Source organism: Rattus norvegicus, chromosome 17, assembly GCF_021556685.1.
Source record: "Rattus norvegicus strain SHRSP/BbbUtx chromosome 17, alternate assembly SHRSP_T2T, whole genome shotgun sequence".
Lineage (NCBI taxonomy): Eukaryota > Metazoa > Chordata > Mammalia > Rodentia > Muridae > Rattus > Rattus norvegicus.
In genome coordinates, this window is record NC_141550.1 from 87,895,092 (window position 1) to 87,919,978 (window position 24,887).

Sequence of the window (24,887 nt, forward strand, 5' to 3'; positions counted from 1 at the left end):
TTTGACTTACCAGGTTGCGTAGAGAAGAGAGAGAAAAGACCAGGAGGAGGATAAGCAGGCAAGCATATCTCAAAACCAACATTTATATAAATTCCCAGCAACGTTATAGTTATGAGTATGTACATAGATTTGGTAATGAAAAGAATAGTCTGGAAGTACATGTTTCAACTGTTTCAATATAACTTATAGTATGGTAGAGTACTGGATTAAAGACTGGATAAATAGGGGTTGGGGATTTAGCTCAATGGTAGAGCGCTTGCAAGGCCCTGGGTTCGGTCCCCAGCTCCGAAAAATAGAAAAGAAAAAAAAAAAAAAAAAAGACTGGATAAATAGTTCTTTTATCTATAGAGTCATGTTTTAATTTCTAAGTTGTTTTAAATGTGACTTTCAAAGAAACATTGAAAGGTTGAACTAATTTTTGAGGTATGATTTGTAAAAGGTAGCAGAGTGAGAAGGAAATAAAGAGTAGTTGAACCAAGTATGTATGTCCACATGCTCATACCAACCAATAAGAGTAAGAGAGACACTGGTAAAAAAGAAAGACAGAAAGCCATGTGACTAAGGAAAGATCAGGGAGGTGTGTAGCAACAGCTGTCTTAAGGAAGCATTCAGTGGTCTGAAAAGGCAGGAAGAAATGGCTTAACAACTGGGAAACTGACCCACTCTCATTGGTGGCTCAACTGTATAAATAAGAGTGGCCGCTTAGTGGGAAAGCACTTAGCAACTCTGTTGACACAGACAACAGAAAGGGCCACTACAGTGGCAAATTGAATGTGCACGGCTAATTAACCCTTTCACCTTAGCGTTTTAGTCTACTCTTACTGTGCCTGTTAGGTCCGCTTTGAAATGTGTTAACACCAAATGCAGTTATAAGTCAGTTACACGTATTGATGAAGTCTGCAAATCTCACGAGGTGCATAGTCCTCCAGTGCCCGAAATGCCTCCTTTGCTGCTCTCATCAGGTTTTAATCAGGAAGCATTTTCAAAAGAAGAGGTTATTCAGAAACTCAAATACACATATCCTTTACCATGAAATGATAACTATTCAAGTCTTTTGTCATGAAGGTTTGCTTTATTGGTTTAATTTGGTTGGTTAGTTTTGTTTTTTTTTCAATGTTAGAGTCACTTCAACTTTTCTTCTAGGAAAATGAGATAAAGAGTAACTTCACATGGGCAAACTGTTCTTGGAAATCGTAGGGTGCTGAAGGGGTTATAAATCGCAGACCACATAGCTGCTGCACGAGCAGCTCTGTCTGTGACTACACTTACTCCTTAAGAACAAAACCAAAACAACTTTGCATGTTGAAGAGAATGTGCTTTTAAGACAGTAGCAGGCGTACTGCTGGTTCATCCTCCTGCCTCCCAAACAGGCATGCGGCTGCTTTGAACTACGTGCATTTGAGAGCAAGACTCTTATTTCCACACACTCTAAAAACTAGAAAACCCACACAACAAGGTGTTCGAATATCCGGTTAAGAACATCTTGTGAAATTCTGACTTACGTGAAAAGCGTTCTTTCTATAAGGTATGTGAGGCTGCAGAAAGACGTGTCTACTCAATGATAAACTAAGGCCATCCATATAAGTGCTGTGCCTTTTTATTGCTTTTTGTTTTGTTTTTAAGACAAGGTCTCCTGTAGCCCAATCTGGTCTCAAAATCCTTTGTAGTCAAAGCTGTCTTCAAACTTCTGATCCTAAGGTCTCAGCCTCTCAAATGCCAAGATTACAGGAGTGCTACACCATACTTAGCTCTCTATTTCCCTGCTACTTATATCCTCAAAGGATCGACATTAGCCTACTACAGCAAAAATATCAATGTTAAGTTTTCTCCAACCACACTAGTTATCACTGAATCTTAATAAATACTTTAAAAATTACTAATTAAAGCCAGGCATGGTGATGCATGCCTTTCAGCACTTGGGAGGCAAAGATCAACAGATTTCTGTGGGTTCAAGGCCAGCTTAGTCTACCCAGTGAGTTCCAGGTCAGCCAGGGTAACACAGTGAGATTACATCTCAAGCAAATGAACAAACAAACAAAACTGTCTGGTCAAAACGCTAGCACATAGTTTGAGGAGAAGTCTAAAAGAATCCAGACCCAATAAAGATTAACGGCCGCTTAAAATTATTGTCCTTGCCTTTCAGGAGCAAGGGATGCTCTCAGCTCTGGCTTTCTTCAACTCTTCTTTCTAAATCACAAAATGCAAAAGAGCTGAAGAATACAGTCTGCCCCTACTTCCTGAAATAGTATCACCAGCCAGACACAGAATACTTGAACTCAGTATTCAAATGTCAGACAAAATTCAGGAATTTATCTTGGCTACCATCAGATTTCAAGAGAAATAAAAACAAAATGATACACTATGCCAAGTAAACACACTATTTAGCTAAAACCTGCAATCTAGGTAAGGTTAATTAAGTTACAACATGCAGATTTGGTAAAGCAAGTATTACCAGATTCCTCTCAGAAATTCACTCCTTCTTTTCTAGATAGCCACATAAACTAAACTATGAACCAAAATAACATTTCTAAAGGGGAAGTAACTACCCGTAATAGTAATTATTAAAGCAAGCAACACGGTGCAGCTCAATGTAAGACCTTTCTATGTGTTCTCAATGTTGCTAAGTCAGTCTAAGGTGTGAGTTTAGACCTGATCCCAGGCAGGTGACCAAAACACAGTCACCCAGAAGCTGAAAGTCAAGTATTAAGGTTTCGTTTTTTTTTATTTCCCTCTACTAAAGAAAGCAAAAAAAAAAACCCAAAAAGCAAAAACAACCCCAAAACCCTTAATATAGCTAATACAGTATCTGAGTCAGGAAAAGAATATTCCTGAAAAACTATACCACCTATAAAACATTCTACTTGGGATCAGACTTTAAATTTTTTTATTCAAATAATCTAAAACAAACAAACAAACAAAAACAACCCTAGATCTCCCTCATAAAGAAGCACGGTCTGGAGGATTTTAAGGACTGGCTTGGATGGCACATGAAAATGCTGGTGGAGATTTAATTAATTTTTAAGGTCTTGCTGCTCATAGTACTCATAACTGATTACTCTATACATTTTTGAGGACTCTACCCCAGCCCACTTTTTCCTGCATTTTATGCAGTTTGGAAACTACAGTCTTGCAACATATGAAGCCATACATAGGGTTATAACAGAAACATCTTACACATGGAGAAAGCCTATCTAAAGAAGGAAATGATGAAACACAAGTTAAAGGCAGAATTTCAGTAAAAGAGATACCTTAGTTTGCTTTTTTTTCTTTGTCCACAATAGCTTTACTGATGAAGCCCTCTGCAAGTCAGACTACAGCACAATGGATAAAAGGACTATTAATCTCCTTTCCTTCTCTCAGCAAAACCTGCTACAGGTCTTCAATCTCTTCGCTGTCTTTTCTAACAATCCAAGACTTCTGCTCTAACCTTTACTGCTTTCTTACTTTGTGGAAAGTTTAGTTTTGTTTAGTTTCCTCTTTCTCTTTCTCACAACTAGAAGGTAAATCTTTATACTCTCTAGTCTAACGTTATAAAGTCCTGTATTTGGAGAAAATTCTATATTCTACAACTTTTATGATAAATCTCTTACTCTGTCTCTGTGTCTCTGTCTCTCTCTCTCTGTGTCTCTGTTTCTCTCTGTCTCTCTGTGTCTCTCTGTCTCTGTCTCTCTCTCATACACACACACATACACACACACACACACACACACACACACACACACACACACACACACACACACACACACATTGTGTCTGCCTCTATCTACTGAGAAGAGAAATCAATCTAGCCCCTGGGATAAAATCCTTTTGAGACAAAACCTCACTGCGTAACTCTGACTGACCAGGAAGGAACTCACTATGTTAACAACTGGCCTTGAGCTCACAAAGCTCCACCTGCCTCCACCTCCTGAGTGCTGAGCTAAGACACAGGCAGTGCCACCACGTCCAACTGTACAGAATGTAACCAGCTTGTTCAGCAGTTATATTTTTGCATCAAAGCAAAACACTTTTCAATTAAAAATAAAAAAGAGCTCTTCCAAAATGAGTGATGTGAGGACTAGGGCAGTGGAAATCCAGGTGCCTCATAATGTGGTGAGAGACATATCAATTCTATGCCATCTATGATGATCATGTCCAGTGTGAATTTAATCAAAAAGAAAGTTCATGTTTTCTTGTTTTTCCCCTTTGTGTCCACTTGCCCTCTTTCTTTCCTTTCTTTCTAGTCTTGCTATGCTGCCATGTTGGCCTCAAATTACTGAGCTCAAGTGATCCTGTCTCAGTTTTCAAGGGGGACTATAGTATAGGTATGTGCCACCATGACTGGGTCATGAGAAATTTTTAGAGAATCTCCAACTAAAAGCTCTTCAATATTCCTAAAAAGTATGAAAGTCAAAAAAGAAAAGAGAGAACACCCTAGAGCAGAAGATACTAAGGAGATGAGAAACTAATTGTGTGACTGTGAATCAGAAACAGGAAGTCAGCAGGAGCACTGATAAAACCGTGGGCAGCTGTGCAGACACGGCAGCGACTGGAGAGGACTCCAGTTAGACTGCACCTATCCTGGCCTGCTGCCACCACCTGGGACTCCAATTCCAGGGTGACACGAAGTCTCTGGCCTCCACAGGCACTGCCGCTCATATGCAATGCACCTCTCCCCATCGTATGCATAATTAAAAATAAAATAAATTTTAGTTAGGAAAAAGATTTACAGGTAGGCTGACAAACTGTGTCAGAGTTAACTTCCTGGTGCTGAAAAAGAGAGTGGGAAAATCTGGGGTGAAAAATATAGAAGTTATATTATCCCTTTTATCTTTTAGTGTGTGTATGTATATGTAGGAGTACAGGAGCACACGTTCCAAAGTGTACACGTGAACACCAGAGAATAAGGTAGGTGTCCCTCTATGTACTGTACCATACTTCAGGCCCATACGTAAGCCTGTGGGAGGTTCTCTTGTCCCCATCCCCACCTCAGTTAAGAGCTGCGATTAAAGGCAGTGTGTTTACATGTATGTGGATTTAAACTCATGTCCCCACACTTGTGCGCCAAGCACTTTACCCAATGAGCCATCGACCTCCTCACTGAAGAAATGTTGTTGTTGTTGTTGTTGCTGCATTTTTACTGGCTGAAAAATTATATCAGAATGAAAAGGTCTAAGTAAAATTGAGTTAGAGTATGTTTTAAAAACTAGCTGGTGTGTGTTTGTTTCAGACAGGGCATTACTACATAGCTCAAGCTGACTGCCAGTGTGCAGGGATCCTCCCTTCCCCAGGCTAAGTGCAGGGAGTGCAAGCATGAACCCTCCTCGTGCAGCTTCAAACTGACAGCTGAGTGCCGTGATCATGTCTCCTTTACCGTTCCTTTCATACTCAGTATGTTCCTCTTGAAAACTGTCTCAGAATCTCTAGGTCACTCGTAGCTACCTGCTTAAAACTCAGTTTGCTACTGTCCCTCTTAAAGGGTGCCACCAAGATTGTTCATAACCTGCTAACACACAATGCATTACATTTCTTTTTTCAAATGTTTATTAATATAAATTACAGACAGATTTTTCTTTAAAAAGCAAAGACAAACAGTTGTCCCAATTCAACATGTAATCAAATAAAATGGCATTTATTTCCATTAAGGTCAAACCAGATCTTCTCATTTTATACTTGAGCAATTGATTTCTTAAGCAAACTACAGAATTACAATTTCCTATTAGTATTCTCATCTTTTTCATTTCTGGTGTGGAAACTAGATAGTGTATTCTAAACCAAAATTCTATGTTCTATTTACTTGCTATATATCAATTATATACCATATATCAATTATATACCATATTGAGTAAACTACAAAGGAGTATCTGTTGGGGCTGGAGAGAGGACCTGGTCAGAGAGCCCAGGTTCAGTTCGCAGCATCCACACGGTGGCTCACAACTGTCTAGAACTCCAATTCCTGAAGGTATAATGCCCTTTTCTGGCCCCTGTGGGAGCAACATATGCGCACATATGATGTACATACATACGTACAGGTAAACACTCATATATACATAATTTTAAAGACCTGTAACATCTTTGCCCTGGGACTGCAGTGTATACAGCTCAGTCACAGAACGTGATGTCAGTGTATCTGAAGCCCTAGGTTCCATTCCCAGCACCCCTACCCCAAACTGCCATGGAGTTGAGAGTGGCCATATCTGGATAAAATAGCTAATAGAGAAAACCTTATATGTATTGAAGTGCCCTGCTAGGATTAAGTTTAGAGTGAGCTTTAAGAATAAGTAGTACTTATTTTTGTTTGTTTTTGTGATGCAGAGCCTCGAGCACATTAGGAAATGCTCTGTCTCTCAGCTACATCTCCAACCTACTTTTTACTTCTTGAGGTAGGACTCAATAAGTTGCCCGGGCTGGTCCTGAATTCTCTCTGTAGTCTAGGTAGGCCTTTAATTTGCTGCAGCTTCCCAAGTAGCTGAGATTACAGGCTTCTGTCATCAAGTCTGGGTACTATTTTTAAATGGTTTTAATACACTTTTATTGACAGCTAATAATTGTAGTTACTTATGGGACTCAGCAGGGCACTTCAACACATATGTATCTAATGTGTGGTAATATGGATTAAGGTAACTGGCATATCTATCACCTCATTCATATGCTATTTTCTTATGCTAGAAATTTAAATTCTTTCCTACTAGCTACTTTGAAACCAACTGCTGTCAGTCATCCTTAATACTGCATGAGAACATGAGAAATTACTCCATCCAACTATATCTTACACCTGTCATCTACTGCTTCTCCATCTCTTTTCTCCTATATTGTTTCCAGGCTACAGAAACAAGCATTCTATTCTTTATTTTGAGATTAGCTTTTTCTTTCCAAATACACTATGTGCTCCTGTGACTGACATACTTAACATAATGGTTCTGTGCCGAGAAGGTAGCATTTGAAACACAGTTAAGAATGTGATCCTCATATTTGGCTTTTGGATATTTGCCCATTAATTTATAGTTTATTATTAATTAATATGTAGTATATTAGGAAATATAAAACAAGTCATGGTGGTATAGATCTGTAATGCCAGAAAGAAGACAGTAGGAGAGCAAAACCATGAGCTCCAAACCAGCCTAGATCACATAGCAAGACTACAGAAAGGACAGAAAGGAGAGAGAGTTCACAAATGTTACAAAGGATAATACAAGTCCTAACATTTTCTTCCTTAGTTCAGGAACTATTTTTTGCACTCCTGCTCACCATGACTCATCCACTTCAGAGTCTCATGTTCTAAACTAGGTCTGAAGTAGAGTATGCCACAATTTATCCATTCCTGCAATAACCAATAGAAATATAATGCAAGCCATATGTATAACTTCATATATGACAAGGTTTCCTTATATAACCCTGAACAGAAGACCAAAGAGCCTATAGGCTTAGTGTTTGGATGTACAGTGGTCTCAACATAAGCTCAGGAGTGAGCTCTAAGCTGCCTACGTATGAACTACTACTTCCTGAAGTGTCTAAGGAAGAGTGAACGGATTATAAAACACAAAGAGGTAAACAGACAAAATTCTCACTCAAGATGAGCCTGAAAATTAAATTTCTACCAACTAAAAGTCCTACCTACTGAATATTACATTCTAATTACCTAAGAAAAATTAGTTACTTCACAGTCTAAACATTTATATTGAGATCTACACGAGGCCACAGTTCCGTAGCCCTCTACAGCACGGCAGGCTGTGGCCCTCTACAGCACGGCAGTCCATCTGAAGCAGCTGCACACCCACACGTCTGCACTGAGCTCTGCTTCCAATGCCTCCAACGGTTTCTAGGATTGTGTCTACACGGGTTCATTTCAGGGCCCATAGTATCAAAAATAAGCTCAAAATCTTCTTAATTTTTCCAATGTCCAGAAATTTCTTGTTGTTGACTTTAATGAGCCCCAGAAATTACTTACAGTAACCCCAAACTACACTGAGTACAGTACTTGAGCTCTTCTCTCAAGGAGTTTAGACATGATTAAAACAAGTGACTTCCAACAACTGCCTGGATTCCTTTTTCTCCTTAATGACTCTACTGTGCAGAGAAATCAACAAAGTTATTTTCTTGTGTATTTTATACCACATCACAGAAAAACTGATATTCATGATGCTCCAAAGAAGGTGGTGAATGAAGTGTTAAGTAGGAATGAGAATTAGGCTTCGAGGTTTAATAAGAACAAACCTTCTCAAGCATTATTATGCAAACTGTCTCCAAATCAAGGAGGCTGACAACCATCCACTTTTGGTGTGCTACAGAAGATTTCTCTGTAAGGTTATAAATATCGGGGAGGGCTTTTCCAACCACAGAATTCTAGTGTCAGTTCTTTAGTTCTTGTTTTGTTCTTGTTCTTGGTTCTCCCTCAAATTAGAATATTTTTAACATAATTTTTGAGAATTTATTATTTGAAAATTTTATTCATACATACAATATATTTTAATCATATCCATCCCTATAACTCTCCCTAACTCCTCCAACTTCCTATGTCTCCTCCCAACTTCACACACACACACACACACACACACACACACACACACACTCCACTGAGTCCAAATTGTGCTGACCATATTATCCGTGGTTGTGGGGCCCTCTACATGAACCATCTTTAACATCTCAGACTCCTGTGTGATTTCTTTCTTATATCAGGTACTTTAAACAAAGGAGGCTACATAGATGTAAAACGTGTCAAAGTGAGAAGCTTCTTTTCCTTAAGTGGACAGGAGTGGCTGCATGTCTTTAATCACAGCACCTGGGAGGCAGAAGCAGGCAAATCTTTGTGAATTCAAGGCCAGCCTGTTCTACAAAGTGAGTCCAGGATATAAAAGCATTACTCATTGGCAGAGATGAAGAGATGAAACAGGCAACCACTACCACAGAATGGCTATAGAATTGCTCATTGGTATTGCAAAGAACTGAAAGACTAGCACAAATATTAACTGCATCTAGACATCTCCTTTGAAAGACTCTAATTAAAGGCATTTAATAATCAAAATGGTAACAATAGGGAACATAGTATATATTTAATAACTACTAATACATGAGATTGTTGAGTAATAGAATAAAAAGGGAAACGCAAAGTTAAAATTGCAAAGTATGATCACCAGCATTTCTTGGTACACAGGATCAAGGCTGAGAGATGCTCAGTGAGCAAACCACGTGCCATACAAGCATGAGAACCAGAGTGGACATTCCTAACGCCTGTGGAAATGCCAGGGCAGACGTGGCTGCCTGCCTGTAACCCTAGCACTTGGGAAGGAGACACAAGGGATCCCACAGCAAGCTGGCTAACTAGACTGATCAAATCTGCAAACTCTGGGTTCAAATGAAGGTTTCTGCTTCTGTGGCTAGGCCAGAAAGTGAGTGAAGAAGACAGTCTACATCAACCTCTGTCCTCAATACACACATGCACATATAGCCATATACCCCCCAATACAAAAACAAAATTACAGAATCATAAAATTTAACAGGAGAGTTAGCAAGAGCAAATGACTAATTTAAATCAAACATAACTCAAAACTACCCTGATCAAAGGGTCTGCTCATAGAAGTTCAGATAACTGTTGTACCAGAAGAACAGTGTGAACCACACCAACCAGTGTTTGAGAGAACAAAGTATGGACAGAATGTATAAACAACTGACTAGCAAGATGACATCCGGCATCCAGGAACAATCTTAAAACACACAAACAAAAACCCCTCAACAAAGGCTGGTCATATGGCAGCAGTGGAAGGCACTTGCTGGCAAGCCTCGCAACCCGTGCTCAATTCCACATGGGAGAGGAAAACTCATTCCTTAAAGCTGTCTCTGATTTCCAAGCACATGCTTGTAGACAAACAGACACAGACACACACACACAATGTAAAGAAGGAAAGAAAATTACAAACTATGCCCTTGATAAAAACAAATCAGTAATAATATACTCAAAATATTTAACTACGTCTATGCACACAGAAATTGTAATCCTCAAAGACTGTGCTATCTAGCTAGCATATGCTATCCAATATCTATAGGTGAGCACTTGAAGAGTGCTAGAACTAAGAAACTGAAACTTTAGTTTTAATTTATATTTAAATTTAACAACATTCCATTCAAACTGCAAACATGGTTGGAGCAATTTGAGTTTGTGATGTATGATATCCACTGTACATCTTAAAAACTCACAATACAGATTTTTTTTTTTTTTTTTTTTTTTGCTTTATGTCTCACGAAGTCCCGGGCTGGGCACAGCCGCCTGCCCCAGGCCACTGAGAACTGCTCTACCCCTGTTCTGGCTGCCAGCCAGATTAAGTATTTTCAATACAATTTAGTATGAAAAACAATGTGGGCTGGAAGTATAAATGCAAAATATACCTCAGACTTTAAAGGTCTTAGTACAAAATGCTAGACTATAAATATCTCGTAAATAAAGCTGTGTCTCTCTGTGTGCATGCGATATGTGTGTTGCTACAGTTAGCACATAGAGTTTTAAGCATGGTAGAGAAAGCACCAGTGAGCTGCAGCCTCAGCCCATCAATGCTTTTACAAGACAGCCATCCTGCAAGAGCTGACCTGAGATGTAAGAGCAGGAGGCTGACCCCGCCCTCACCTGCTGCAGCACTAAGGGGAGTGGACTCTGTACTTCACCTGGGCAGCACAGTAGACCTGGCCCTGGATGTAGGGGCTGCCAGTGAGCTGGCCCTAGAAGTGTGGCCTGGAGAGCTGGTTCTTGTCAGCTGTGCAGTCATCAGAGCAGAAGAGATGGTCCTACCCCTCACCTGCTACAGAACTCTGGAGAATAGGCCCTACACCTTGCCTGGGGAGCACAGTATAGCAGATCCTGGTAATGAGGGCCCAGGGAGCATGGGAGAGCTGGCCCCACAACTCATCTGCTGTGCAACCGGTAGACAAGAGAGAGCTGCCCTCCTCCCTTGCCATCTAGGGCAGGTGGGAAAGCTGCTGGGGGTCATGAGAGTGGAGAACTGGCCCTGTCCCTCACCTGTTGCAACGCACAGGAGAACATACCCTACACCTGGGCAGCAAAGTAGAGTTTGCCCTGGTGGGGGAGGGGAGTACAAGTGAGCCAGCCTTGAGAGCAGGAGAGCAGGAGACCTAGCCTAGCCCCTTGCCTGCCCCAACACTGCCCTGCATCTCTCCTAGACAGCACAGTAGAGCTGGCCCTGGTGGTGTGGGTGCAGCCTAACTGAGAGCTGAAGAGTTAGCGCTGCCCCTTGCTGGCTATGACACTGGATGAGGTAGCTGGGTAGGGAAAGCTTGACCAGGTGGTGTGCATGTGTGACAGGTGGCAGGCTGACCATCTATCTCTGATACCTCTCAGGCCCAGATCCAGGACTTTGAGGTAGTCCACCCCGACATCTACCCCATCGATGAACTGCTGGAGTGCATGAAGTCCAAAACTACAGGATCTCCATGACCCAGTACAGCAGCAGGATAACCGAGAGGAGTCCCAGTCCTCACTACACTATCCAGTACTGAGTGTACCAGAAGCCAGCAGCCTCAAACCACACCAATGACGGACTGCAGTGAACATTGCAAGCAAAGAGGTGTGGACAAAAGGGTGTACTCTAGGACACACTGTGGCACACTACAGCTTCCACAAGACTTTTTTTAGGAGAGGAAGTTGTAAGGATGAGGATGTGGGTAGGATGGAACTGGGAAATGAATGGAATTGGGTGCACATGTGAAATTCACAAAGAACCAATAAAAGTTATTTTTAAAAGTAAAAAAATAAAACATTACTTTAAGCTACTCAGGATCAGTATATTTTATATGCTACAAACTTGTTTGTCTCTTCATAAGGTAAATGCAATGGTAAATGAAGGTCTGTCATTCTGGTTCCAGTACCCTGGACATCTCAATGGTGGGTGCTCAAGTACCCTGTATGAAATGAAGTGGTATTTGTATACAACACTCTGTGTTTTCTTGAGAGGGGCTGAAGATAGTTAGGGCTCAGCTGTAAAAACCACCAGCTGCTCTCACAGAAGACTGGGTTTTGGTTCCCGGCACCCACATGGCAATTCACTACCAGCTATAATTCTTATCTGACACCCTCTTCTGGGCTCCACAGGTACCAAGCACACATGTGGTGTCCAGACATACATGCAGACAAAACACTTATTACATATAAGAATATTTAAATCATCCTCAAATTAATTATAATATTGTACACAATATAAATACCACAGACAGATACACTGTATCATTTACGAAAATAACAAAAAGTCTGTACATATTCACTATGCATGCACTTTTGCCAAATATTAAGTACATGAGTTTCTTATCTGTGGCTGAACTGTATTCCTCTGAGTTACTGCAGACAGATAACATTTAGCCATTATTCTGCTGTCTAAAGAAGTAATCAAGAAACTGAATAACATTAATGCAAAAACTTTGGCTCTTCCTTTGGCTTGATCCCCGGCTGATGTTAACGCCTTTGGTTTACAAAGGTTTTGATAAGCCTAGTGTGAAGGACATTTCTGTTTAATCTATTTCCTGTCAGGACCACACACAGATCAAGGTGCTTCCCAGCAGGCTGTATTCATAAGGCAGGCCTGGGGAAGCACAAGCACAGGACTGCCTGGGGCAAGAATTACTATCTCAGTACACTCACATCCAGTGAGCTAATCGGGAAGCTCAGTTTAAGGGTCCCAAAGAATACTGCAGGAAATCTGACTCTTATTTTCACCTAGCTCACACTGTAGTCTTACTTATGACTACAATTGTGAAAATACAACCCCTTAACATTTTTAATGGCAATATCCAAAAAAGACCACAAGATGGAGATATTACTCCATTACTTTTAATATTTGTATGTATACATTTTTCATAATTTTTCATAAAGGTTAGTCACTCTAATACATTCTTTTACCTTATAAGGCTTTGCATGTGCTAGGCAAATGCTCTACCACAGAGTGCAGTTAGCTCTATTCTTTTTTTGAGATGAGGTTTCGCTACTCAGCTTAGGATGGCCTTGACCTTGCCATGGAAGCTAGGCTGGTTTTGAACTAGTGATCTTCCTGAGTGCTGCTGGATCACAGATGTGGGCACCATGCCCGCCATGAAAAGGTTATTAACAGGGGCTGAAGACACGGCCTGCTGGTAGACTGCTTGCTCTACATTCAAATCTCTTCATCAAGTGTGACCCCAAATGACTCTTAACTACTGCCACACATCGAAGCAACCTAAAGATGTACTTACAAGGAAGGTAATCTGGAGAGTGTGCTACAGCCTTTGAAGACGATTCAAACCATAACTCTTGGTACTTGTTTTTAAAAATGTCAATACTATTGAAAACTGAAGCTTTTCACAATCATAACCATGTTCAAAATCAACATAAATTAATGTAAAATACATCTAACAGCGAGATACCAAAAGTCACATTAATTCCATAAAACTATTATGAAAATCACAGAATGGTACTCAGTTGTACTTCATCAAATATTTACATAAGTATGCTTTACTTAGACCAGGAAGTCTACTTCCTACTGTAAAAATAAAAGACCTACACAAAAATATTGTAAGATACAACTAACTACAAAAAATAAGAATCTTTTTTTTTAAAAAATCACAATTTCCAGCTTTAGTGTAAAGAAAAGATTCAGACAAAAATAATAGATAACTAACTACTAGAAAAGTTAGAACTTCTGGCTTTTCTACATTATTATTACCCTTTAAGGCTCATAAATCAACTCATCATCAACCGTAAATGCAAAACACCATTTAAAAGCCAATATGTGGGGCTGGGGATTTAGCTCAGTGGTAGAGCGCTTACCTAGGAAGCGCAAGGCCCTGGATTCGGTCCCCAGCTCCGAAAAAAAGAACCAAAAAAAAAAAAAAAAAAAAAAAAAAAAAAGCCAATATGTATGTGTATGTGTATATGTATATAGGGGTGTGTGTGTGTGTGTGAGAGTGAGTGTGTGTGTCTGTGTGTGTGTGTGTATGTCTGTGTAAATATATATAAAGAAATGGTTTTGCTTTGTAGCCCTGGATAGCCCTACTCACTGTGTAGACTAGGCTGGCCTTAAGTTTGAAAGAATTCTCCAACTTCTGCTTCCCACGTGCTAGAATTACCTATATGTGTCACTACACCCCAAACAAATACTAATATTTTATTTATTTGTTTTACACACACACACACACACACACACACACACACACACACACAGAGAGAGAGAGAGAGAGAGAGAGAGAGGAAGAGAGAGAGAGTGTTTTTCAAGACAGGATTTCTCTGAGTAGCCCTGGCTGTCCTGTAACTCACTCTATAGACCAGGCTGGCCTCATATTCACAGATCTGCCTGCCTCTGCCTCCCAAGTGCTAGTCTTTTAAATAAATGCATGGTCAATGAAAATAACTGCTGATAAAATTTGCAAGCTCTAAATTTCAAAAAGTGAAAGGTTTCTGGTAATACACAAATGCAATAGACCATGGAATGCCCTCCTGAACATGACTTTTCTCAGTGGTGGAATGAATCAACTTCTAAAAGACTGGCTAACACTTTCTTTCTTAGCTGGCATAGTTTTGAACCTTCGGCCTTCCCCATGGTCCATTAAATGACAATGCTGATGCTCTTCCTTTGGTCTTAATGTTCACAATACACAACAGAGTATGACACCACACGGCTTTTTAAAATTCTTATGCCTTTTATAGTCAGGAGTTGTATATATCCCTGAATTTGTTTTTCTGAAGAAATCATTCCCTTTTAGAATGTCTTGTTACCATTGGCATTCAAATACTCCATGTCCTTTGTTTTATTCTTTTTTTTTTTTAATTAACTTGAGTATTTCTTATTTACATTTCGAGTGTTATTCCCTTTCCCGGTTTCCAGGCCAACATCCCCCTAACCCCTCCCCCTTCCCTTCTTTATGGGTGTTCCCCTCCCCATCCTCCCCCCATTGCCGCTCTCCCCCCAACAATCACGTTCACTGGGGGTTCAGTCTTAGCAGGACCCAGGGCTTCCCCTTCCATTGGTGCTCTTACTAGGATATTCATTGCTACCTATGAGGTCAGAGTCCAGGGTCAGTCCATGTATAGTCTTTAGGTAGTGGCTTAGTCCCTGGAAGCTCTGGTTGCTTGGCATTGTTGTTCATATGGGGTCTCGAGCCCCTTCAAGCTTTCCAGTTCTTTCTCTGATTCCTTCAACGGGGGTCCTGTTCTCAGTTCAGTGCTTTGCTGCTGGCATTCACCTCTGTATTTGCTGTATTCTGGCTGTGTCTCTCAGGAGAGATCTACATCCGGCTCCTGTCGGCCTGCACTTCTTTGCTTCATCCATCTTGTTTAATTGGGTGGCTGTATATGTATGGGCCACATGTGGGGCAGGCTCTGAAGGTGTTCCTTCAGTCTCTGTTTTAATCTTTGCCTCTCTATTCCCTGCCAAGGGTATTCTTGTTCCCCTTTTAAGAAGGAGTGAAGCATTCGCATTTTGATCATCCGTCTTGAGTTTCCTGTGTTCTATGCATCTAGGGTAATTCAAGCATTTGGGCTAATAGCCACTTATCAATGAGTGCATACCATGTGTGTTTTTCTGTGATTGGGTTACCTCACTCAGGGTGATATTTTCCATTTCCAACCATTTGCCTATGAAAAGACACATGCTCCACTATGTTCATAGCAGCCTTATTTATAATAGCCAGAAGCTGGAAAGAACCCAGATGCCCTTCAACAGAGGAATGGATACAGAAAATGTGGTACATCTACACAATGGAATATTACTCAGCTATCAAAAACAACGACTTTATGAAATTCGTAGGCAAATGGATGGAACTGTTTTATTCTTAATCTTAGACTCAGCTTAGTGTTGACTCAATTCTATTAGCTGACCGCACACAGCTTAACAGCTGCTGCCTTATTAGCAACAAAACAGACATGCATTTACTAATGGAGCATACTGTTCTACGCACATTTTCTAAGCAAAGGTGCAGAGTGTGGCTTGCCTTGCTTTTGTAATATGCCTGATTACATATAAGATTCCAGCTACTAGGTGGTAGTAAACAGGAATACTTATTGAAAAAGTAAATGGCCCCAACTTTACTTAATTTAGTATTCAATAAGATAAAGAATAAAATATAACTTCTAGATTAAATTTGAAATTTAAGTCTTAATAGTCAACTTCCCATTTCCATCAATAAGTGTAATACCATAAAAATCCAACTATTCAGTACTTAAGATATTATGTTATTCGAAACACGGTGAAATATTTTACATTCATTTATATAGGACCCATATTTCACAATTAGACGCTTTATGACAGTAAAGACTGCTTTCTGCAAATACATATGATTATAGCTTTATTTATTTTATTATTTTTATGTATGTGAGCACACTGTTGTTCTCTTCAGACACACCAGAAGAGGGCATCAGATCCCATTACAGATGGTTGTGAGCCACCATGTGGTTGCTGGGGATCAAACACAGGACCTCTGGAAGAGCAGTCAGTGCTCTTAACCACTAAGCCATCTCTCCAGCCCAATTATAGCTTTATTGTAACAGCATTCAAGGTCCTACTTCTCACAATTAGAAGTCTTTCTTTATTCTAACTCCATTCCTCTACCTAGTCACACTATAAAAAAATAGAACAGTTTTAATTATAGGCAAATTTGCTGGCATATTACTATCCAAATATACCCAATAAGCCTGTCTCAGGAAAACATTTATAAGATGTTATAGTAACAGTTTACACAATGATTCACTCACTGATAGAAAACCTAAAAAATCTGGGAGCCACTTAATATTGATAACAGGCATCTTATAAAAGCACTTGTTACTTTTAACTGCCACAAATACTCTCCCCTCACTGACCATCAAACCAAATATCTACTCTTACTTCCATCCTATAATTTATTCACTCTGAACCTCAGAAAAGTGGGATTTTGAAATCTACCACATTAATCATTGGATAAGGTATTAAGCTATTCAGTAAGATGTTAAAATAGACCTCTACGAGTAACTGTACATATAGAAGCTAATATTACTTTCCCAACTCAATGTAATAAGATATCTGAGTGCTTTACTGATTAGCACTGAAAAAGATCCAGAACACCAGAAAAGACAGCTAAAAGGTTTCTGTACTACCAACTCCAGGTTACATGTGAGAAAATTTCTGCAACAGACTTGCCTTTCCCTACAAATTGTGCTTAGGCAATCCTCACTAAACTACACTAAGCCTTTTGTACATAAAGTAAACAAATCCTAATAATCAAAACTGATTCAAAGCTGTATATAATTAGATAAGCGTTTGTCCACCTCTAAGTCCACACATGATATGACAACATAAGAGATAGGACTGAAGGATAATCTGCCATTCTAGAACCTGCATTACTCTCTCCCTCCAAATGGAGAAATAACTTCAGATTCCTAATAAAAAGGAAGAGGCTAAGTACACAACAAATTTACAAGGGAATACATGCTTAAAGATCGAACCACACAGCCTGGGCCCATGGGGGCTCACAGAGACTAAACCACCAACCAAAGAACATGCATGGGATGGACCTAACCCCCTGCACATATGTAGCAGATGTGCAGCTTGGTCTTCAGGTGGGTCCCCTACCCATTGGAGCGGGGGCTGTCTCTGACTTTGTGCCCACCTTGGGATCCTTTTCCCACAGCTGGGCTGCCTTGCCCGGCCTCAGTGTGAGAGTATGTGCTTAGTCTACTTAGACTTGATGTGCCTGGGCCGGTTGGTACCCACAGAAGGGCTTCCCTTTCTCTGAAGAGAAGGGAAGGGGAGAATGGGGGAAAGGGTGAGAGGATGGGAATGGGAGGATAGGAGAGAGGGGTTGTGATCAGGATGTAAAGTGGATAAATAAATTAAGTAATTAATCAAAGGAGATTAAATTACATACAAGCATCACAAGCACAATGACTTCACAACACAAATAATTAGATATAACTGAGAACAGAAGTGCAGATTCACCAGTCCACTATAAAAGACATCTTCATTTTTTAAGTGTTAGGGCTTAAGAAGGCCAGTTAATGGCTCTTCTTTCAAGGACACAGCTAGGCACAGAGAGAATATGTAACAGCTATTGGAGAATATCCAGATTTTAAAAAAAAATTAAGTATTTATTCTTGGCTACAATACTCTACAAAGTATTGTATAAAAGAAATTATGGTCTCACAAGATAAATACAAAAACAAAAAATAAAATAAAACGGAGAAAAGCTAGAATTGCCACTGATTCCATAATAATAAAAGGAGTCCAAGGAACTGTGAGATGACATACAAATATTACATAGGGTCTAGAACTTAAGTAAGATCTCAAACAGCTGTCTTGCACCCTACATGGTATATCATTCATCGTTCTGCCCACTCTCCTCTGAAAAGATGCAGTATCCACATCAGAATGCCCTGTGAACAATTAATTAAAAAGCATCTAAAAGCAGACTTTATGCTGATATGCGTTCCAGAGTCGGCCTCTTCCAGACTTCTGAAGTCGCTTCCTAAATTTCAACTTGAAATATGCACAGGGACCTTTGCTCTACTGGGGCCTTAAAAAAGACATATAGATGTGACCTATTTTTAAATAAAAACTATCAAGAAAGTACTTGTTTGGGGAATTGCAATTTAGTTTTTGTTCTAACACATGGCTTCATCAATGCTATTCCATTCAGTATAGACTGAGGTGTCTGACAGGTGTCCATAAAATTCACCTGTTCTTATAGTTCTGGTTGTGAGCCTAGCCCTTAACAGCTGAGCCATCTCTAGAGCTCAAAACTCACCTGTTCTAAAGAACAAAGTAACTTTTAAAATTACCCAAAATCTAAAAGTGACATTTTTGCAAGCACGCAGCTTAGGGAAATACAAGAAGCCAAAAAAGAAAGGTGCAACCAGAATCATCTAGTTTCCATCATCCATTCTTCCTCATCTCCTCTCCTGAACCCACTGATGAAGTCCAGCCAACGCTCAGAACCTTCTTATTTGACTCCTCATCTGATTCCGCTGATTACTTCTTCCTCTCGGAGATATTTCACTACTTGACTTGAAAAACATGCCATTTCTTGGTTTGTCTCTTCCTGTCTCTCTCACTGGTTCTTCATCTCCCTGGTCACCATCTCTCCGGCTTAGTTCCCAGACCTCTTCCCTTGTCTTTTAGATTTATTCTTTTGGGTAAACTCATCCAGTTATTGGTCTCTCGTTACCTTCTAAGTACCAAGAACTAGTTTATCACCTAGTCCACTTTTTTGTCTGAACTCCAGACCTGAATATCCAGATAGCTACACACCAGCCCCCACTGTGCTTAACAAAAATGGCAAACTTGGCGTGACCAAACTCTTGATTGTCCCTCAACCAGAGTCCCTGTCCAGGCTTCCAAACTCAGTGAGTTCAACTGCCTCCTTAGTCTTTAGAATTGTCTTCAATCTCTCTTCTGTTAGAGTCCACATTTAAGTCACTTGTTCTGTTTGCTTTCCTATTGCTATGATAAACAGGGAGGGAAGAGTTTATTTTACCTTACAGTTTACATTCCACCATGAAGCGAACTTAAGGCAGAACTGAAGCACAGAGGAGGAACAACGCTAACTGGCTTTCTTCCCATGGCTCACTCAGCCTGCTTTCTTACACAACGAAGGATCCTTATACATGCCCAGGAATGGCGCTGAGCCCTCTCAGATCAACCATTTATGAAGAAAATGCCCCAAAGACTTTCATACAGACCATACTGATGGAGGCAATTTCTCAAACTTAAGGGAAAAAAAAAAAACCAACCAACCATCACACCATCTGAGTAAAATTGTCAATTTTATGATCAAACTAAATCCAGAATCTGATACCAGCATCACATCTACCACCCAGGCCTATGCTACATTCTACACTACCATTATTTCTCTAAGTAACTAATGCCTTATAAACTATCCTTAGCACAAAGACATGACCGTTTTGAAATTTACTTCAAATCTGGTCAACTCTCACTCCCCAACTAAATTATGAGTAAAAATCACTGTCCTTAAAATGGCCTACAAGCCTCTCTATGATCTGTCCTTACCACTAGGACTTGGATCCTATCCCCCATTATTCTCCAGCACTCAGCCCTGGCCATACTGGCTGCTATTCCCTCAAATTCTCAACACACTCCTGTATCCAGACCTTTGCACTCACTCTGTTCCCTGAATGCTTGTCCCCCAGGCTGAATGCTCCTCTGTCACTCTGTAATCTGAATGTTTGAGTCCTTCTAAAATGAGACTGTTCAAGTCCATTCCCCAAAGGGATAAGGACCAAGAGATAGTACATCTGAGAATTGATGGGTTAGAAGGGTGGAATCCTTATGAATAGAATCAATGCCTTATAACTTCTCATTTCCTTCAGAAGCCTCTGCTCATCTGCTAATTATCTTCACTATCGTGTTCCCATCCCAACTAAACTATTAAGCTAAACGAGGCTAAAGATTTTATGTTTAGGACCCAGTGAATACCAAGTAAGTCTTCCCTGAGTACCAACACTGGACAGTTTTGCTACTTTGTCTGTCCCAACATCTGCTAGTCAACAGGAGCTTGACAAGCAAGCCGTAGTTTGGCTCTAGCTTGAATATTACACATTAAATTTTAAACAGGTTGAGTTTATCTCTACCACATATCTGGTCTCTTGAAAGTCTTCCAAGAAAGCTAAGATTCAAAGTAAAGAATGTTCCAATCTATTTTTCTGTGTCAATAGAATTAAGCTCCTTCTGGCTTTCTTTTCAATTTCAACACAGCTAAACACAGAAATACAGACTAAAATAATTTTCTGGACTCTTTTCAGATTTTACCAACTTGACCAAATCTTCTCAATTATCTATTTGTATTCCCCCATCTTTCCTTACAAAGTTAAGGTCTCTAGTTGTTCACACTAATTCACTACAAACTAAGTAGTATGAAATTACAAACTATGATAGTGCACAGATGAGGCCAGATAACCAGTCTTTTTAACTTATGTTCTACAAATGTATGGGTTTGTATATTTAAATACAGTACCCTCAGAGGCCATACCAGGTGTCAGAGCCCCTAAAACTGGAAATTATAGGCAGTTGTGAGCTAAAAACACAGGTGCTAGGAAACGCAATCCATCCCTGAGCAAGAACACCAAGTTCTCTTAACTACTGAGCACACCTCACCCAGAGATAATATGAATTTGAAACCACCACTGCCAAACCTCTATATTCTCTTAAAAAGCTTAATTCCTACAAACAATTCAAAAGCATCAACAAGATTTGTTTTGACAGGTTACTGTTCTACTCTGCTGTCATAAACACTGTGATAAAACACTGACAAGATAAACTTGTCAAGAGAGGGGTTCTTGACTTACATTTCCAAGTCACAGTCCATCTGTGAGGGAAACCAAGGCAGGAGCTGAAGCAGAAACCATGCAGACAGGCTACTTGCTGTCTTGCTCCCCACGGCTTGCTCGTCTTGCTTTTACTATAACTCAGGGTCGTCTAACAAGTGGTGGTACCACTCCCACAGCAGTCACATCAAGGCAATGCTCCCACAGACCTGCCTGCAGACCAATATGGTTTGGGCGAGTTCTCAACTGAAATCCCCTCTGCACAGATGACTTGTGTCCCCTCTAGCTTGTGTCGAGGCGACAAGACACTAGCCCCAACAGTTATACACAAACCTAACACAGGTAGCTACAGAATTTAATCAGTCTTAAGGAATACTAAACAACTATTTAGTTGAGCTAGCAAGATGGCTCAGCAGTTAAAGGCACCTACTCAGTTTAAACCCTGGGAAAGAAAACACCAACTTCCAAGAGCTGTACTCTGACCTCCATGTTTGTCATGGTAAGTATAATAACTACGGAAACAAATAAACAAAAAATAAATGCAATAAAGAACATTCCTGGGGGTTCAGTGGTTAAGAGCACTGGTTGTTCTTTCAAAGGCCCAGATTTGATTCTCAACAGCCACAAGGCAGCTCACAACTGTTTGTAATTCCAGTCCCAGGGGAGCAGATAGCTGTCCTATTCTGGCTTCTGTGGGCGCCAGGCACAAGGTGGTAAACACACAGACATGCAGGTCAAATATTACAAACAAAACAATAACAACAACAAAACCTAGAGAAGCACTGTGGTGTGGTACTAAGAAAACACATGTAAACGCACTGACAGAGGTAGATAAACACACACTAACATGGAAGGGATTCTACCAGGGATATTGGCACATGTCGCCAATTCCAGTACTCCTTGAGGTAGGTGGATGGATAGCTATGAGTTTGAGGCTAGCCTGGTCAACCTAGTAAGTTCCAGGCCAGTCAGTGCAGCACAGTGAGAAACCTTGGGTGTGGAGAGAGAAGGTAATTAACTTAAATAAAATAAAAAACAAACAAATAAATGAAAAATATTTAAAGGAATTATTTTCTGTTCTACCTAATCTAGATTTTTTTTTTTGAGTTAAAAAGTGAAATGAACCTTCTGACCATGTGTAGTGGGAAAAGCCTATAATCTCAACATCCAGGAGGAGCCTGAGGCTGGAGAATAACAGTTTAGAGGATAGGCTAAGCTACATGAAGACCCTATCTCAAAAGCCTAAGCCTAAATAAAGTCTTCAAACTTACATTCTCACTAACTATTGTTACATACACTGCATTATCATTTACTTTGGAAATGAGGCATATTTTTTCCTCTATGAGCAGGAAGTAGCACAAGGTAACACCTTACAATGACCACAAAACCACTGTACATAATATTTTTAACTCTTAAAAAATGAGAACTGTTAAGTTCAGTACCGTGGCAATTTTATACTCAATAATTTTATATGCAATCATGGAATTAAAATGCAATGAATGAAAATTAAGCTTCTGTTTAATAGTCCAATTAATTTTCTTTGAAAGTTTCCTATTTCATAACGTACAGGAAGAGGTACATTTCTTAGCTAGTTCTGTTAAATGTGTCTTTTGTTGCTGTTGTTGTTGTTGTTGTTGCTGTTGTTGTTTTAGCTCCACAACTCATATCTTGTGTGAAGGACTCAATCAGAGCTTGGGAAATTCTTTCATTTTATGATCATGAAGTTAGTGACATGTCTTCATTTTTCTGTTCATTGTTTGAGGTAGAGCCTGAACAAATCCCCTCACTCACTTTCAAGTAGAAATAAAAGAGAACAATAGATTTTACAAGTTAAAGATGCAAGTTACATCCAGAACAGAAATGAATGGAGAGGAAAGGACATATACACAATACTATACCGGGCTCCTCTTCCAACAGCACCCCAAACACCTCAAACCCTGAAAGCTTCACAGCTTCTATGAGTCCTAAGACCAAACCGGAGGAGGTTTCAAATTCTTCCAGACCTCTAACTGCAACACCAACACTAACAGCTGGCTATAACGATTACAAAATACAGTGCAAGAAAACTGCTAACAGACGCTGGGCAAAATGTATTTCTGTCTTCCCAGGAAGGACGAGGGAGGAGGCAGATGAAGTAAAAATATGTTTAAGTGGGAAGATGACAATTTGGGGTGATACATGGTTACTGTGTCACACTTAAGACTGGGTAAGTATTAAAAAAAAAAAAAACGGTCTGCCTACACCTCTCTTCCTTCTTCCTTCAGCACAGCTTCAGAGGTGGGGGAAGGATGGTCTCCAGAAAGCCAAAGAAAAGGTATCAGCACTCCCAAGCTAGTTGCACGGTCCAGCCTAACACTTAGATCAGAACTTCTGAAGTTGGACCGACAGTGGACTGGGAAGAGATGGCGGTCAAGACGACTCAGCTGAGTGAGGAGGTCCCCCTCTACCCCTCCGCCGCGGCCGGCGCGCTTACCTGCTGCACCCCGAGGAACTCATAGAAGTTCAACTGCACCTCCTCCACCAAGTCGAACAACTCCAGGTCTCCGCTCTCCCAGGCGCGCACCGGCCGCACGGCCACCAGCAGAAACAGAAGCAGCGGCCACAGCGGCCGCATCGAGGACGACACCAGCCCAGGACGCCGGGGAAGTCGCGCGGGTCCGAAGCCGGGAACCCACATATTGCTGGACTCCGAGAGAGCGGTCCGCAGCCACGCCATGCGCCGGCCGAGAGAGGGGACGTGGCGGGTGGCGCGGGCAGTGGGGACGGCGCCTGTCAGTCAGGAGCGCGGGCAGCCGCCCGGAAGCGGCCAGCCAGGCTGCCGGCTCCACGGAAGCACCAATAGACGCGGAGAAGGGGGCCGGGGAGCGGAGACCAGTCGCAGCCCGCTCTCCCTCTCCGGACCCTCGCCCCGGCCTAAGAACAGCTGGAGAGCCAGCGCCGGGAGCCAGGCTGCCTTGTGGGAGAGGCTTCCCCAGGCCTCAGCCTATCCCAGGCCTCGCTTCCGGTGACATCACGTCTCCTAGCAACTGCGGGGCGGGGCCGAGGCCGGAAGTAGGAACGCCAAGCACTCTGGATTCCGGCCTGGGAGAACAGCCTTTCCACGCTGGCTGAGGGAGGTTGACAATCTCAGACCTCCAGGGCCCAGAATGCCTCCTACCTGTAGGTTTTCTTCCCTATGCCTTCTATCTTGTTTTCCTATGTATTGATATTAAAAGCATATTTCAGGGTGGATGTATTTTATTGATTAAGGCTTCTGTTCCTGTGCATGTTTTTTTCTTTTTCTTTTTTTTCGGAGCTGGGGACCGAACCCAAGGCCTTGCGTTTGCTAGGCAAGCGCCCTACCACTGAGCTAAATCCCCAACTCCCCTGTGCATGTTTTTATTTAATCAGTAAAGATAGGATAAATTGAATTAATACCTAAAAGGCACAGATACACTCCAGTGTGGTTTGGGGGGGAGCGGGCACAAAAGGGAATTTAACCAAGAAAAAAAAATTATACTTCTAAATATGAATTAAGATTTGCGGGTAATAATCCGTGCAAATAAGCAGCCTGTAATTTCCAGGAATTCTGAAGCCCTCTTCTGGCTTCTGCAGGATCCTACACACACATGATACACATAAATCAAGCAAG

At 40.9% G+C, this 24,887-nt stretch overlaps 1 protein-coding gene across 2 annotated transcripts in view; it reads right to left on the minus strand.

The window, feature by feature from the left end:
* Dnajc1 (DnaJ heat shock protein family (Hsp40) member C1) overlaps nucleotides 1–24,221 on the minus strand; it is a 156,711-nt gene extending 132,490 nt beyond the window's left edge. Inside the window, exon 1 of one of the 2 annotated variants that reach the window (XR_015640600.1) lies at nucleotides 23,730–24,171. Coding sequence is in view for 1 of the 2 variants with exons in the window: in NM_001400837.1 (NP_001387766.1) it covers nucleotides 23,730–23,972 (243 nt within the window). In the remaining variant the exon portion in view is untranslated. 2 annotated transcript variants of the gene reach the window in all.
* Between the last annotated feature and the right edge of the window lie 666 nt (nucleotides 24,222–24,887).